General features: G+C 41.5%; 1 protein-coding gene across 2 annotated transcripts in view; it reads left to right on the forward strand.

Annotated features, from left to right (window-relative positions):
- The first annotated feature begins 5,348 nt into the window (after positions 1-5,348).
- The window catches only part of RASGEF1A (RasGEF domain family member 1A), a 29,800-nt gene continuing 21,463 nt past the window's right edge, over positions 5,349-13,685 (forward strand). The window contains exons 1-2 of one of the 2 annotated variants that reach the window (XM_067299842.1): positions 5,349-5,426; positions 8,242-8,421. In XM_067299842.1, the coding sequence (XP_067155943.1) occupies positions 5,400-5,426; positions 8,242-8,421 (207 nt within the window). In that variant the 5' untranslated portion in view covers positions 5,349-5,399. The remainder of the gene's footprint in view (positions 5,427-8,241; positions 8,422-13,685) is intronic. The other variant, XM_067299843.1, reaches the window with a different exon arrangement.

Consider the following 13,685-nt stretch of genomic DNA (forward strand, 5'->3'; position numbering starts at 1 on the left):
GCTCTATCTACATTCAGCTCCTTAAATTGTAAGTTCTTACAAACACTGCATACTAACTTGCACCCATGTAAAAGCTCCATCTGAGGCCACTGTTGTTATGGCTTGTGGCATTTGATGATGTTTCCCAGACAAATTCCTTATTTCAGGTCCAGGTAAAACAGTGCAGTCTGTATTGATCTATGGCCTTGGTTATAAAGTGTGAATATAATATGCTTTTTTAATTCACCAATTTCTTTCATGTTCTAAGTGACAACATTAAGTTATACACATTAGAGTCTTCTGAAATGTAAAACCTAGAGTATACTGTTACAACTATGCTTGTAAAGATGACTGTGGGCATATGAAAATGTTTTCCAAAATCATACTGCTTTGTGGACATAACGCACTATATATAATATATAGAATATATACTATATAGAATATAAAATGCTAACCCCTCTATACACTGGTCACTTTAGAGATCACATAGATATATAGGTAACAGTTCAAACTCAACTTCAGAATAAGAATCAAGGCTTTGGACTAAACTCAGCCTTGCTTCAGAAAACCAAAGCAGTGTACTATATTCACTCTACTGTTTATATACAAGGGTGGGAATGCACAGACTAAAGGCTCAATCCCATTTAGTTATTTAATGAACACTATGAAGAATGCCATGCACAATTAAGTCCACTTTCCCTGATGCCTCCTCTGTTTTTGTCTTTGCTTCATCTAGTACAAATGCTGGGGCTTTAAATCATGTGGACACAATCTGTTGTCTGAAGCCAAACATAATAATGACCTGTGTGGAAGGTGACCAACAAGTGACTTGAGTAGCTTGACAATGAAAACTAGAAAGACAGCATTTCAGAGAAAGTCCCCTTGATACTCAAGTTATAGCCTAAAATCAGCATTCACGATATTTGTAATTACTTTCTTTTCTAAAGTATATTAATATTTTAAATATCCTCACAATCACATTTGAATAAGTTATTTCCAAAATGCTGCTTTATAATCTTGATAATTTTCACTACGGAATCAATTTCTCCCTCACTTTCACCCATTTTCTTTGTTAACGTTTTTTAGTTTTATCCAGTTATTGACAATTTCCTAGGTAAAAATGTTAGTGTGCCAGGAAATTGTACTCACAGTAAAAGTAAGACTTTATCTTGAAGAGCTTACTGCTGAAATATGAAAACCTACAAAGTAAGCAAAACAGTGTGAAAAGGTACCATCATCAACATCTCACAGATGACAGCTGAGGCACAGGGGGATTAAATGATTTGGACAGGAAGTCTGTGGCCCAGGCAGGAATATAACCCAAATATTATGAGTCCCAGTCTAGGTCATTAATCAAAAATAATAGAGCCTGTTATACTGTACACACTGAGAGTAGCTAGTATAAGACAGGCTGAAGCAACATTCAGGGTAAGACAGCTGTGTCATTACTACTGCTGACTCACTCTGCATCGAGAGACTCCTCTGACCAGCTCCACAGAGCCACAAGTTGCTTCAAGTCCTCTTTGTAGCAACAGGTACAGAGCAAATACTGACTCCACTGATTAAACTTGCTCTAGTGCCTCCCTGCCAGTAACAAGAAACAAGAGGCATTGCCTAGTAGAAATATCTTCAAAACACAAGCAGTTTGTTGAGGAACAGAACCATAAAAAGATAAGATGATTTATCTGTTACGTACTATATGAGCTGAATTTAGGTCCTCAGCTTTTCTGGTCCATGAGAGATACTTTTCTAACATCCCAAGACTGTGCAATATGGTGCCCCACAAGCTAAGCGTCACGTATGTTAGAGAAGGCAAGATGCATCTCCCTAAACTTGCTTTCTCCAGCACGTAGATACCAACATACATACATACACATATAAATATATATATATATACACACACACATATATATATACACCCTTTTTTGCATATGTGTGTAAGGGGTATGTAAGGGTGTGTATTTCTTCTATTTTTATATAAATATATGTACATATGCGTGTGTGTATATACACAGAGACACACATTATATATGTATGTATATATATATGAGCACACACACACACACACACCCTTACGTACATATGCAAAAAAAAAAAAAAAAATTCCAACCCAAATCTGCTGGACTGCAGAATGGAGAAGAGGAAGATGGAAAAACACTTTGATACAGTGCCAGTAAAAACAATGTAAGAACCTATATAGCATAGGATAAGTCTCTCTATTTGAGTTTTATCCAGCTAGGATGAGACTAGCTCCTGTACAGTCTGCACTTTGGGGAAGGAATATGGTTGGTAATCTAACCCAAAATGTGTTGAAAGCCATAGGTGCTCTTCACCGTATTTATGCTGCAGTGGTTTAATACCTGTACTTTGCTCATAGACCCTCAGAGAAGATCTGCGCCTAATTAGTATAGTTCCTCTTAATTTTATTGAGACATTCAGAATTTCTTACATTTCTCAGTTCCGGTGACAGGATACATCTAACATAACTGTCATCTAACATGTCAAAAACAAACAAACAAACAAAAAAATCCACACACCCCTCTCCAAACAGGGGTTGTTTTTACAATTGATTGAATCTGAATCTGTGAATAGAACCCAAATAAATGTGTTTTGCTAACATTAATTGACATATACTTCTACAAGCCTCAGCAAATGTTTGAGTAGGGTGGAAGGACAGATTAGCAGAATTGGAATGAGATCTGACATCTGTTTTTCATGTGTACTTATTTTCAGATACTGCTGGTGTTCTTAGCTGTAAATATTAGATGAGTTAGTGTTCGCAGCTGTTAAAAAGGAATATTATCATATCTTATTATACAGCATTAACCTATGCATTCCTACCTTCTGACAACCTGTTACAAAGATCTTAGACATTACAATAAGCTTGACAAAACTTGTCCATCACACTTCTCTAGTGTTATACACTAACATCCTAGAGTAGTATCTCAACAAATCGGACTGCTGGATTCAAAGCTTATGCATCTTGGGACTTCCCTGTTGTCAAAGGCGGGCAACAGGCTGTAACTGAGGAAAACCCCAGTGTGAATCTGGTACCTATCAGATCTGCTGCAACATTTGCATACTCTAGAGATTGTGGAATACAGCTAAGATACAGAAGCTGAGACTTCAGGAGCAAAGCAGACTCCGCAGAGAGGAAAAGAACTGACTTTTCTGGTTGTCACTTGAGAGGAAAAGTTCATTTTACATACGGAAAATAAACTCTGCAGAAGTATCTGTTAAGAGTTGCAGGCCAAGAAGGGATTTAGTAAGTAAGCGTGGATGGGACTAAAGATATTTGCAATAGTGAAGAGGTAAAGTAACTACAGATCTTTTTAAAGACACTTCTCCTTTAGGATGGATGACAGCGCTTGTCCTCAGATATAGGATTTAGAAGGCATACATTAATATATTTCTTGCAATTGAGGATGTATGTTCCTGAATCTGTTTGGCTTGCCCATCTACCTAAACCAGCATGCTTACTTCCAAAAAGGCTTTTTTTCACATTAATCACTGTGGAGAAGAGTCTTTAAGCTTTCTGCTACATACTCAAACAGAGCCCGAAATAAATGAGGAAACCATGAAGACAATGGGGCAAATACTAAATTATCCCAATTCAAAGCAAATGAGAAACAGGAATGTAAAACTATGTTGGGGGGTCAGGGTGGGAAGCAGGAAGCCCACAAAGATGGAAACCCTCAGTTCCTCCTGCATATAGCTGAGGAAGTTTGTGGGGCAGCTGGACGTGCCCACTACATGTTTCCATGGATAATCAGACTACCTACAAATCCAAGCCTGCATGCAAAACAGGGCTGGTCCTGCACCAACCTTACAGACTATGACTAGCCCAGAACTATCAAATGATTGTGCTTGGGCAATTTAAAAGGAGAAACAACTCTATTAGAAAGAAGAATAAAAACAGCTATTAGAAGGGAGGGTTGGGTAGCAGTCTCTCAGTGGTAGGGTAATTATGGTGGGTGCTACCACACACACAGTTGTAAACAGCTTAATAGGGAGACTCTCTTAATTCTCTTATGCCACTTCATTTTACGCATCATGTTACACAAAGCCACACCGCGCAGTAAGCACAGTCCTCATAGGCAGTTCAGAGGTTCACTCTCCATCTACACTTTTCTAAACATGTGAGCTCTTGGCGGATGGGGACCTGACAGGCAGGCTCACACAGTACACCATACCTTTGGGGAGGTAATTTCCCTCTCATAACCAAAAAAGTATACATAGCTGAAGAGTTTTCAGAAATGCAAACACTGCTTTAGGTATAAGATATGAGCAGTCAAGTCTTCCAAGAACTTTTTTCCTGAAGAAAACTCCAGGAAGATAAATGTTTCATAAAAGTACTTTTTGAGAAAAATAACAGTGGCTGGGTTTGCCTGTTTTAAACCTATCAATATTAGCCAAACTCCTCTGCAATTAACATAATTTTAGTTCTGACTACCAGCAACCCTATGACCAGGCATGGGGTAGGAGAAAGAGCTCTGGACACGCTTACCCCAGCAGTCTGCCAGCTGCCTTGGCTCAATTTTGTATTTCATCCACATACTGCCTGTGGATGCCACTTCCTGCTCTCAGAAAGCCCCATCTCTGCACGCCATATTGAGAGAAATGAATTCACAGCTTTGCTTAGGAAGCACAGCGTTACAGCGCTGCCCACTCTAGCTGTTTGCTGCTTTCTGATCCCCTCTGAGGCAGTGCCAGTCTCCCCATTAGGCCCAGGCTGGACAGGAGAGATTGCTGCTCTGTGCTCCCCAGCAGGGAGCTATTTGTTGACACTATCTATTAGTGTAAAGGGCTGAAAGGCTCCTGGCCTGGGCTTCACGACCTTTCTAAAAGAATAAGGGCAGAGAGGGAAAATACAGCTAAGCTATCCAACCTGTCGGACAAGTCGGGCTGCAGGCAGGGCGCAGAGAAGGTGGTCTCTTATTTCCAAGCTCGTAGAAGGTTTGTGCACCCCCAACACCCCCCCAAAACCTCCACTTACTTCACGTCCCTCCCTCCCCCGCACAACCTCAAAAGTTCACACGCCTCACCCCCCTCCCAACCTCCACACACCGCTCCAAAATCCCCCTCCACACACGTCATCCCTCCCACACACCTCATCCCACACACGCCAGCCCCCAAATCCCCCACAACACCTCACCCTCCCATCTCCAACCGCCGCCCCCGGAGCACGAGCACGCGCACGCCACGAGCCCCCAACCGTCCCCCCGGCCTCGGCTCCGTTTGAACGGGCCACGCTCGCGCTCAGCCAACAGGGCGCCGGGCCGGGCCGTGACGTCACGGCCGGCGGGGGCGGGCGGCGCGGGGCCGGGCCGGTGGCGCCGCCCCTCCCCTCCCTTGCACCATGGCTCGGTAGCGCTGTCACCTCCGGGGAGCCCGCCGGGCAGCCGCATCCGCCGAGGCGTATGTACATAGCGCCGAGGAAGATGAGGGTAAGAGCCGGGTGCTCGGCCCCTGCCGTGCCCCCCCGGCTCGCGGGGCGCGTGTGAGCGGCGGCGGGTCGGGTCGGGTCGGTCCCGGGGGGCCGCGCCGTCCTGTGAGCGCTGCGGGAGGGGCGATAGGGGCTAATTTTTACCGAAGCGGGGGGGGGGGGGGAAGCGTAAATGGAAGGATCTGCTCGCCTAAAAACTTCCCGCAGGGGCGGCTCGGAGCGGTCCTGCCCGGGGCAGCGACCCCCCGCCCGGGGGCTGCGGTCAGTTAACGGCCGTCGGCCGCTGCGGCGGTTGTAGCGCGGCGCGGCCGGGGCCGTTTGGGCCGTTTGCGCGGGGGGCAGCGGCCGGCGCGCGGAGACGGGCGCCGCAGGCGTGCGAGGCTGCCCGGCGCCGGCCCGCACCTGTCCGCCCCAGACTATGCTGAATTTCAAAGAAATATTTGGATTACAGGCTTGCATTGCAGCGCTGGTTGTTTACAGAGGCATTAGCTGTCCCTTCCCTCAGAGCGCGCTCATCAGGAGCTGCCTTCCCCCTCGGAGCGGGGTTTCGGGAGAAGCAGAGCTGAGCGCCTAGCCCGGTGCACTTGGGTCGTTTGCTATTTGGGGGGAAGTTGGAGGTGGCACTGCAGGTAACAAGTGCTAGTACCAACAAGCAGCTCCCCTGCGAGAGCTCCCGCTCAGGCTGTCCGCGTTTTCAGCCCAGTAAGAGCAGCAAAGATCATTACATCCCCTTCCCGAAAAGGGTCTTTGAAAACAAAAGCAATGCAACAATAAACGCTTTAAATGAGCTTAAAACGGTTAATGACAAAAACAGGATCTGTTTCTTCCTTAGACATCTTTTCAGTGAACGCTTCATTAGCGGTTAACTTTCCCTTCAAACCCTGTGCAGCCTCCTATCGTTAGCCAGAAGCACCCGTCATACCCTGGTCCAGCCTGAAAGTAGCTATCGATTCCATTGCTATGGACCTTAAAAGGAAAAAAAAAACAAATTACTGGCAAGTTACATAATACGCATAGCAAAGCTGGCTTCTTCGTCATATGCTCCAGTGATTTGTCAAACTCGTGCGTGCTGCAAAGCTTAGGTCTAACAGACAAGTCTATGAAATACTGAGCATCCTTGACATCTCAGTTTGTGCAGTAGCATCATTTTTCATTTCTTTTGAAATGCCATTAGATCCTGCATATTCTGTGTGTGCGCCAGGACACAAGACTCTGTGTCCTGAACTCCACTCTGCAAAGTAGCCGTATTGGTCACTACTGAACAGCTGCTATATTTTAACTTACAGGAGCTACACTTCCATTATGGCTTGGATCTGTATTGAATATTAATACATAAAGACGTTCTGGTTAAAGCCGCAAAACACGATTCACTTTACCAGCCTACCTACTATATAAGTAACCTTCACTGTGGTAAACAAATGTTGTTAATACTGGTATTTTCCCCCCAAACCTAAAATGTTCATCTGAGCTTAAAAAAAGAAAGCATGTTTTCTATCACAGGTTGTAAACATGAATGATTACTTTTCAAAGTTTGTTTGAAAGGAAAAATGTGCATCACATTAAAAGAATATAAAGCACTGGGTTGCTCTGCAGTTGTCTCAAGTGCTGCCTAAAAAAAATCCTTATACCATTTATGGTTTTCAGTTCTTAAACTAGTTTTTGAAGACTTGCTAAAAGGAGAGAGAGGACCTATGTCTGTCTAAGACTCAAGTACAGTTAGAAATAGGTGCCAGTTTAAAGGTACTAGTAATGGCCTAATCCCATTTGTCTATGTAAATGCTTTTCAGAGTGTGACATCTTTGAGACAGAGGGTGAGACAGCAGCTAAAGAGTTCATGGCTGATGTTCCCTTCACTTTGCTTTCTAAATGATCTTAACCATTTCAGCAGTGCACATGGAGTTGCTTTGGTGCTGATGCTTAATAGTAATTTCAACCTTTCCATACAGTAGCAGTGTGTTTTGTTTGGCCTTCAGCATATATTTAAGTGGTAGTCAGTTAAAAACAAAAAACAAAAACAAAAAAATAGCTTACAAGTGGTAACTACAACATACTGATATAGCTTGTGGCCAAGGGGCGGGGGTAGAAACCCAAAACCTTCGTGTGGTTTTTGTGTTACAACAGCAGGTTTTTTTCCTAAGCAAAAATCTCCAAAGAGACTGTTATTAGTTATATATTACAATGTATGCATTCAGTTCCACCCAATTGATGGTGTTGCGTACTAAAAAAAGTCAGTTTTGTTCAGATAGTAAATCCCCCACTGTTTCTGGTGACATCCATGTGTCAAGAATATGTGCAGAAGATGATGCACATTTGTCAAGGCCTGGATTACATCTAGCAGAACAGAAGTGGTGGAGGATTTATCATCACAAATCAAATACTTTGCCCAAAAATCAGACTTCAAAAAGAGTAAAAAGAGGAACATTAAGCCACAATCATTTTTTTATTTGTTCAGTAAGGCACTGTTTTGGCAATTTTAAAATTCAGAAGGTTTTTGCATTTTTGTCCCTGTATAGTTTTATGCATAAAGAATCAAGAGAAAACTGGGAAGAAAGGAGAAAAGGAGTGAAGTATATTTAAAAAAAAAAGTTCTTACAGCTTCTGCATCTACAGCCTTAGTAACACAGTTTAATGTGCATTTCAAACCCAAAAGCCAACTTACAGATATGTGACTGTTTGGATTCAGAACTTAGCTCTAATGCCCAGGCTGCATTCAGTCAAATATGTAATCATGTTAAATGTATGCCTCTGTAAAACCCATGCATAAGACATCCTCAAAGAGAGCTTAACCCTCTTTTTTTTCCCCCCCACTTCTGCAGGAAACTATGCCCCAGACGCCAATATTTTCCAGCATGCTTGGTTCCAGTTGTAGTGGACAAGTGCAGCCCGATATGGGAGAAAGGTGTGGCGATCCTGTTTATCAGGATGGAAACCTTATTTCTGGATCACTGGAGGCCTTGATAGAGCGCCTAGTGCCCACCATGGACTATTATCCAGATGTAAGTAGACACTGGTGGGTTTTTCTTCCCATGGCTTTCCTGTCTTAAGATCCTGATTGGTGCTTCCTCAGGAAGTTCCACCCCAATCTGAATCAAGATTAAGATACAGGCTAAAGATGTGTTTATTTTGCTTGCAGTAACCATTCACAAAAGATGTTGCTAACTGGGGACACTCTCCCTTCTGCTTTTAAATAAGAAAACTTGTTAGAAAGAAAGCCCTGTTGAACACAAATGGGCACCTTAAGAACCAATTAAAAGCAGCATTCACAACAATTTTCAGTCCCTCTAAGCTGCTTTGGCTCTAATGCAGCCAAGATTACCTAGGGAAGTAGATGAACTCTTTCAGCTGAAATCAGCTCTAGTTCTTTTTTTACAGTCCATCTCCTAGTTAGATCATCAGAAAATAAAAACAGAATTTAATTAAAATGCTCTTTTTCTCAACACATTTTCATTGGCCAACACTGTAATGATTTATGTTTCTGAGCCTGGAAATGATTTTACAACTGATTAAACATCCTCACTGCAACCTGCTGAAGTAAATACTATGTATAACTACGGTGCATGCAATAGGATTCTGGACTAGGATATTATTAAGTGATCATTTTAACACTTAAAATGATCCCTTGTACCTATTAATGAAAAGTTTTATTTAAACAAGTTGCCAAAGATCAAAGAGATTATGTAGCATACGTCCCATTTGAGCTCTGAGAAAGCAGCAGCTATGGTAGAAGCATCCTAACTCTTGGTTTAAAGACTAACAGGGTGACTAGAAATTGCAATTGGTATTGACTGATACATTGAACTTACACTTGCTGTAGTGGTCTGTGCCAGAAAATATACCTTGTATCAGTGTTTCTCAGTCTAATCTATGTAGAACTTCTTTCTTTGGTTTCACATTATGTTACCATAAAATCCCCCAAAATTCGCAGGTACACACCACCCATCTTCACAATCACCATGCATGAAAAAGGCACTCACTATATGAAAGTTCAGTGAGTGTAAGTGGCAGAATTGCCAAGTTATCAATAAAAGATTAAAAAAGAAAAACCAGGATGTTTTAATTTTCCACTTCAAAGTAACCCTAAACCTCACATTTAAATATGCTTACGTACAATTGCACTACCTTTGACAGATGCTGACTTAGTACCAAGTGCTTGGAAGAAACAGAAGGGCAACAATTGTTTGGCATTAAACCTCCATTTGTCAACCCCCCTCCCCCCAATACACATCATAGAACAGATGCAGAAGAAAGCAGCAGGTGGAGCTTGAAGAGAACCTTGAAATATCCTGTAACAGTTAAATAGCTTTAGGCTGCTGTAGTTAAGCGTTCCAAGGAGTCAATTCCTTGCCTTTTGTTAAGTATCGAAGCACAGTTACTTGCTGCTTGGATTTCTTCTGAATCTAGCTAGTCTTTAAGTAGCTGCTAATGCATGTTCCTTATTGTAACATGGGATCTATTTATAACACAGCTACTCTGAAAATGGTTCCATAAGGTGAGCATTACTTAAGGGGTCCAAGACTTATTTTGGAATCCTGCTCGTTTCCATGGTGCTATCCCATATGCTATGTGAGAGCACATTGCAAACCAAGTAGTCATGGACCCCGCTTTGGGAGGCTACAGTTTAAACAGACAACAGGCTGACAAGGGAGAGCGCTACAACAAAAACAATCAAGGGAACTCTTGGGAAAGAGTGATGGAAAACAGCATTAAACAAAATTTATCCCCCATAAAGCAGGGCATATTCTTTTAGTTAAATCAGATCACTCCATTAATTTAGCTGAAAAGGTTAATTATAAAACAAGTAGATAAATAAGCTTTGAACAACATAAAGAATGAGCTGTATTTGAGTCATCTCCAGACCCAAGTTCTCTATTTCAGTTCAGTTTCATACATTTGTACTTAATTTCATGCTCATTTCCGTTTTCAGGGAAGTTGCCATAAAGGGTTAGAGCAGTTGCCATTTGCTCTGATATCCTGTCATAAAAGAGTAGTCAATACTGAATGTTCAAGAGAAAGGTATCAACACCTCTCAGTCTCATGTCACTGCCTACATGTGCAAAGAAAGGCAGCAAGGTATCACCAAATCATTCTTACCAAGAGTCACTACTGGAAACGTCAGCAGAGATTACCTTAGTGTCAGAGTGGCACATTTGTAAGCTGCTGAACAGGAGCTGTACTCACCCAAACTTATGGATTCACACATCTGAGTACCATGCTTAGAAAGCATTCCTGCCTGTGTCGACATTAATCTAAAGATCACAGTAACCTTTGAGACACAAAAAAGGGAGGGAGGGGGAAGGAGAAAGCAACCACAGAATATCTTTCTGTGCTGGTTACAGAGGCAAAACAAAAATTCATTTGCCATATTGGCAGAACAGGAGACAGACGAGGGAGGACAGGAAAGATAAGGGCCTACACTTGTGTACTGCTCTTTCGAGGCTTGTTTGTGTACAGGGACTTGTTCAGCACATAGGAAAATGTATACTCATGAGACAGAGGAGTTCGGGAGGTTAGGAATGGAATGTACCAGTCTGCAACCCTTGTGCCCAAGCAAGAAAATGTTTCAAGCAAATATTTCACAAACAAGAAGTTCCAGAATGAGCAGTGAGTGCACAAAGAAAATATTTTTCTTTTTTTTCCCCCCGAAGATGACATTAGTACATTCTTGGGTCAGAGAGTAACAATTCCTTCTTTAGTCTTGTGTGCTCGCTCGCTTTTTTTTTTTTTTTTAAATATAATTCAGCTCATCTCTTAGCAACAACTTTCAGCACTAGAGGAATCTGCCTTCTTTTTCTCCTGTAAAGCACAAGCCCCTTTTGTGTCAGTTTAAGTTGTTCCAAGTACAGGGAGGATTTTTTTTTTCTTGTGCTCCCGAATACCTGTCACTTTTGTAGGATAAGTACAGCTTAACTTTCAATCTGACAGCTTATGGAAGCATTTTAAAATCATTCTTTGTCAAACCAGCTAGCTTCATAGCTAAATTTCCTTCTCCAAATCATCATCTTCGTGATCAGAGGGACCGCTTATGAGAGATTATGGGCATTTACACTGCTATAACACATCTTGCCTATAATGCGAGTAGTACTACAGGTGTAACAAATCACAGAAATCCTCAACCTAGATAAGGCACATGATATGTGTATGAAATATTTTCTATCCCAAACAACTATGTTTCTAACCACTGAGACCTACCACGAAGCTGAGGTGTATGGCTTAGTTCAACCTGAATTTTCTTTATTGGACAGGAAGTGGTTATTAGCATAAAGGCAGGGAGATGGGGCTCAGTAGTTCTGTCAAACCTATGATTTTAACTTGCTTCTTAATTTTACTTACTCCTCATCTATGCCAGCATAAACAGTAGCACTATCAAAAATAGAAACCTAAGAAATAGGACCAGACATGCAGATGTTGTAAACCAATATCTCTGGCCAAGATGGAACAAGTCTTTTCTGAAGTACCAAATCTGATCCCAGTTATTAAGTGATGATAAGGAGAAAAAAAAAAAAAAGTAAATAGATACACCAGATGGGGGCCAGAAGTACAATAATTTGTTTCTCAAACCTGGCAGTCTACTGTTGTCTGGAAAGCATTGCAGGGGTCCAGTACAGATATTACTGATTACAGAGAGACACGAATATGCCTAAAATGGAAAGTACATACTTTTATGCTCATGTATCTTCCTGTACCTTGCCAGTTCTGTACTTTTTTGAAGATCACATAAAACACTGTCAAAGAGACCCAACAAAAGCACAAGTCATCTAGATCAATACAATATAAGAATATAGATATGATACTCCAAGTGAGGTTTTCTCAGATTCATTCTGGATAAACATTATCCGACATCATACAAACTTCCAGCCAGGAGACCTAGACTAGAATTAGTGTGAGAAGCAAAATTATATCTTTCCTTAGAAGAATGTGTTCCAGCTTATCAGAGTGAAGGTCACTGGCAGGGCAGTGCAGCTTACATTTTGGTTGCCTGCTACTTACATGTGAAGGCATCTTTTTTTGACAGGCTTTTAAACTCCAAAAACACAAGAAAATGGGTAAAGGATGAAAGTCTCACTCAAAGTCCATAGTGTTTTTTTATTCCGCTACTCCCATAATTGCAAAACAGGGTAAAAGCAAGAACTGCTTCATGTTTCCAGAACAAAAATTTTCACATAACCTAATGACAGCTGACACACCCAACAGCTAAATTCCTTTCCCAGATAGGCCAGACTCACAGCTTTAAGTTCAGGGACAACACTGATAGAAATGAGCCCAGAACTTGGCTATAAAAATAATAGGGGAAAACCAGGCATAGTCTATAAAAAAAAAAAAAAATTCCCACTATTCTTTCTCAGGCTTTAATTCTGAATCAGGAGTGTATCAGTTTAAGGATCATTATCACATGCATAAGAGGAAAAGATCTGATATGTTGTCCTGTAACACAACCAAGTCTCCTTTTGTGGATCAGGTTAGCTCTTCAGCCTAATTTTTAATTGTGTCCAGAACACATTGCATCCACTACCATAGATTTTTATAAAGCTTCCCCAAAGCTGACATGATGGCATCGACTGTTTCTAGATGCAGGTGTAAGAGCTACATTGAATTTATTTATTTTTTTTTGGTAAGTGCCATTGTGAATGTAAAGATAAACTCTGAAATTCTAAAGAGATACATGAACAAAACACTGAACAAAACCCTGATTTCTTAAATTATCCCAACTTACATATATGCAGAATGTTTGTAACCATACCATCATAATGTGAGGCCATGCTATCCATATGTCCTGTCACCTGCCCTGGCCGCCCGCTTGAATTTGCGGAGAGTCCGTTCATTAGGTGGCCTCAGTTGCCAGCATCCTGTAGACACTTCAGTGGAAGTGCTAGTCAAGAACCTGACCCAAACTATTCATGTGATTAACCTAACCCTTCTCCTCCTTTCTTCCTCTATTCATAAATAATAAACAAGGCAAGTACTACAAATTAACTCCAGTTTTAATGGTACAGCCAGAATTAATGCTATTCCTAGTTTAACACATGAACCTCAGTGCTGATAAGATCTTCAAATCAGAATGAACATTTGAAATGCCTCTGCTCTATCTCACTCCCATTCATTCTGTTCCTTCATCAGCTTCCTCCACTAACTGGGGACAGAGTTGGACCTTCAATAGGTGTATGCTTAATCTATTCTACAGGTCAGTCATTCCCAGAACATTGTGACTTCTAGTTAAAAATTTTAAGGCATAAAATATACCTTTTTCCCCCTCAGATATCTG

Source organism: Apteryx mantelli, chromosome 7 (genome assembly GCF_036417845.1).
Source record: "Apteryx mantelli isolate bAptMan1 chromosome 7, bAptMan1.hap1, whole genome shotgun sequence".
NCBI classification, from domain to species: domain Eukaryota; kingdom Metazoa; phylum Chordata; class Aves; order Apterygiformes; family Apterygidae; genus Apteryx; species Apteryx mantelli.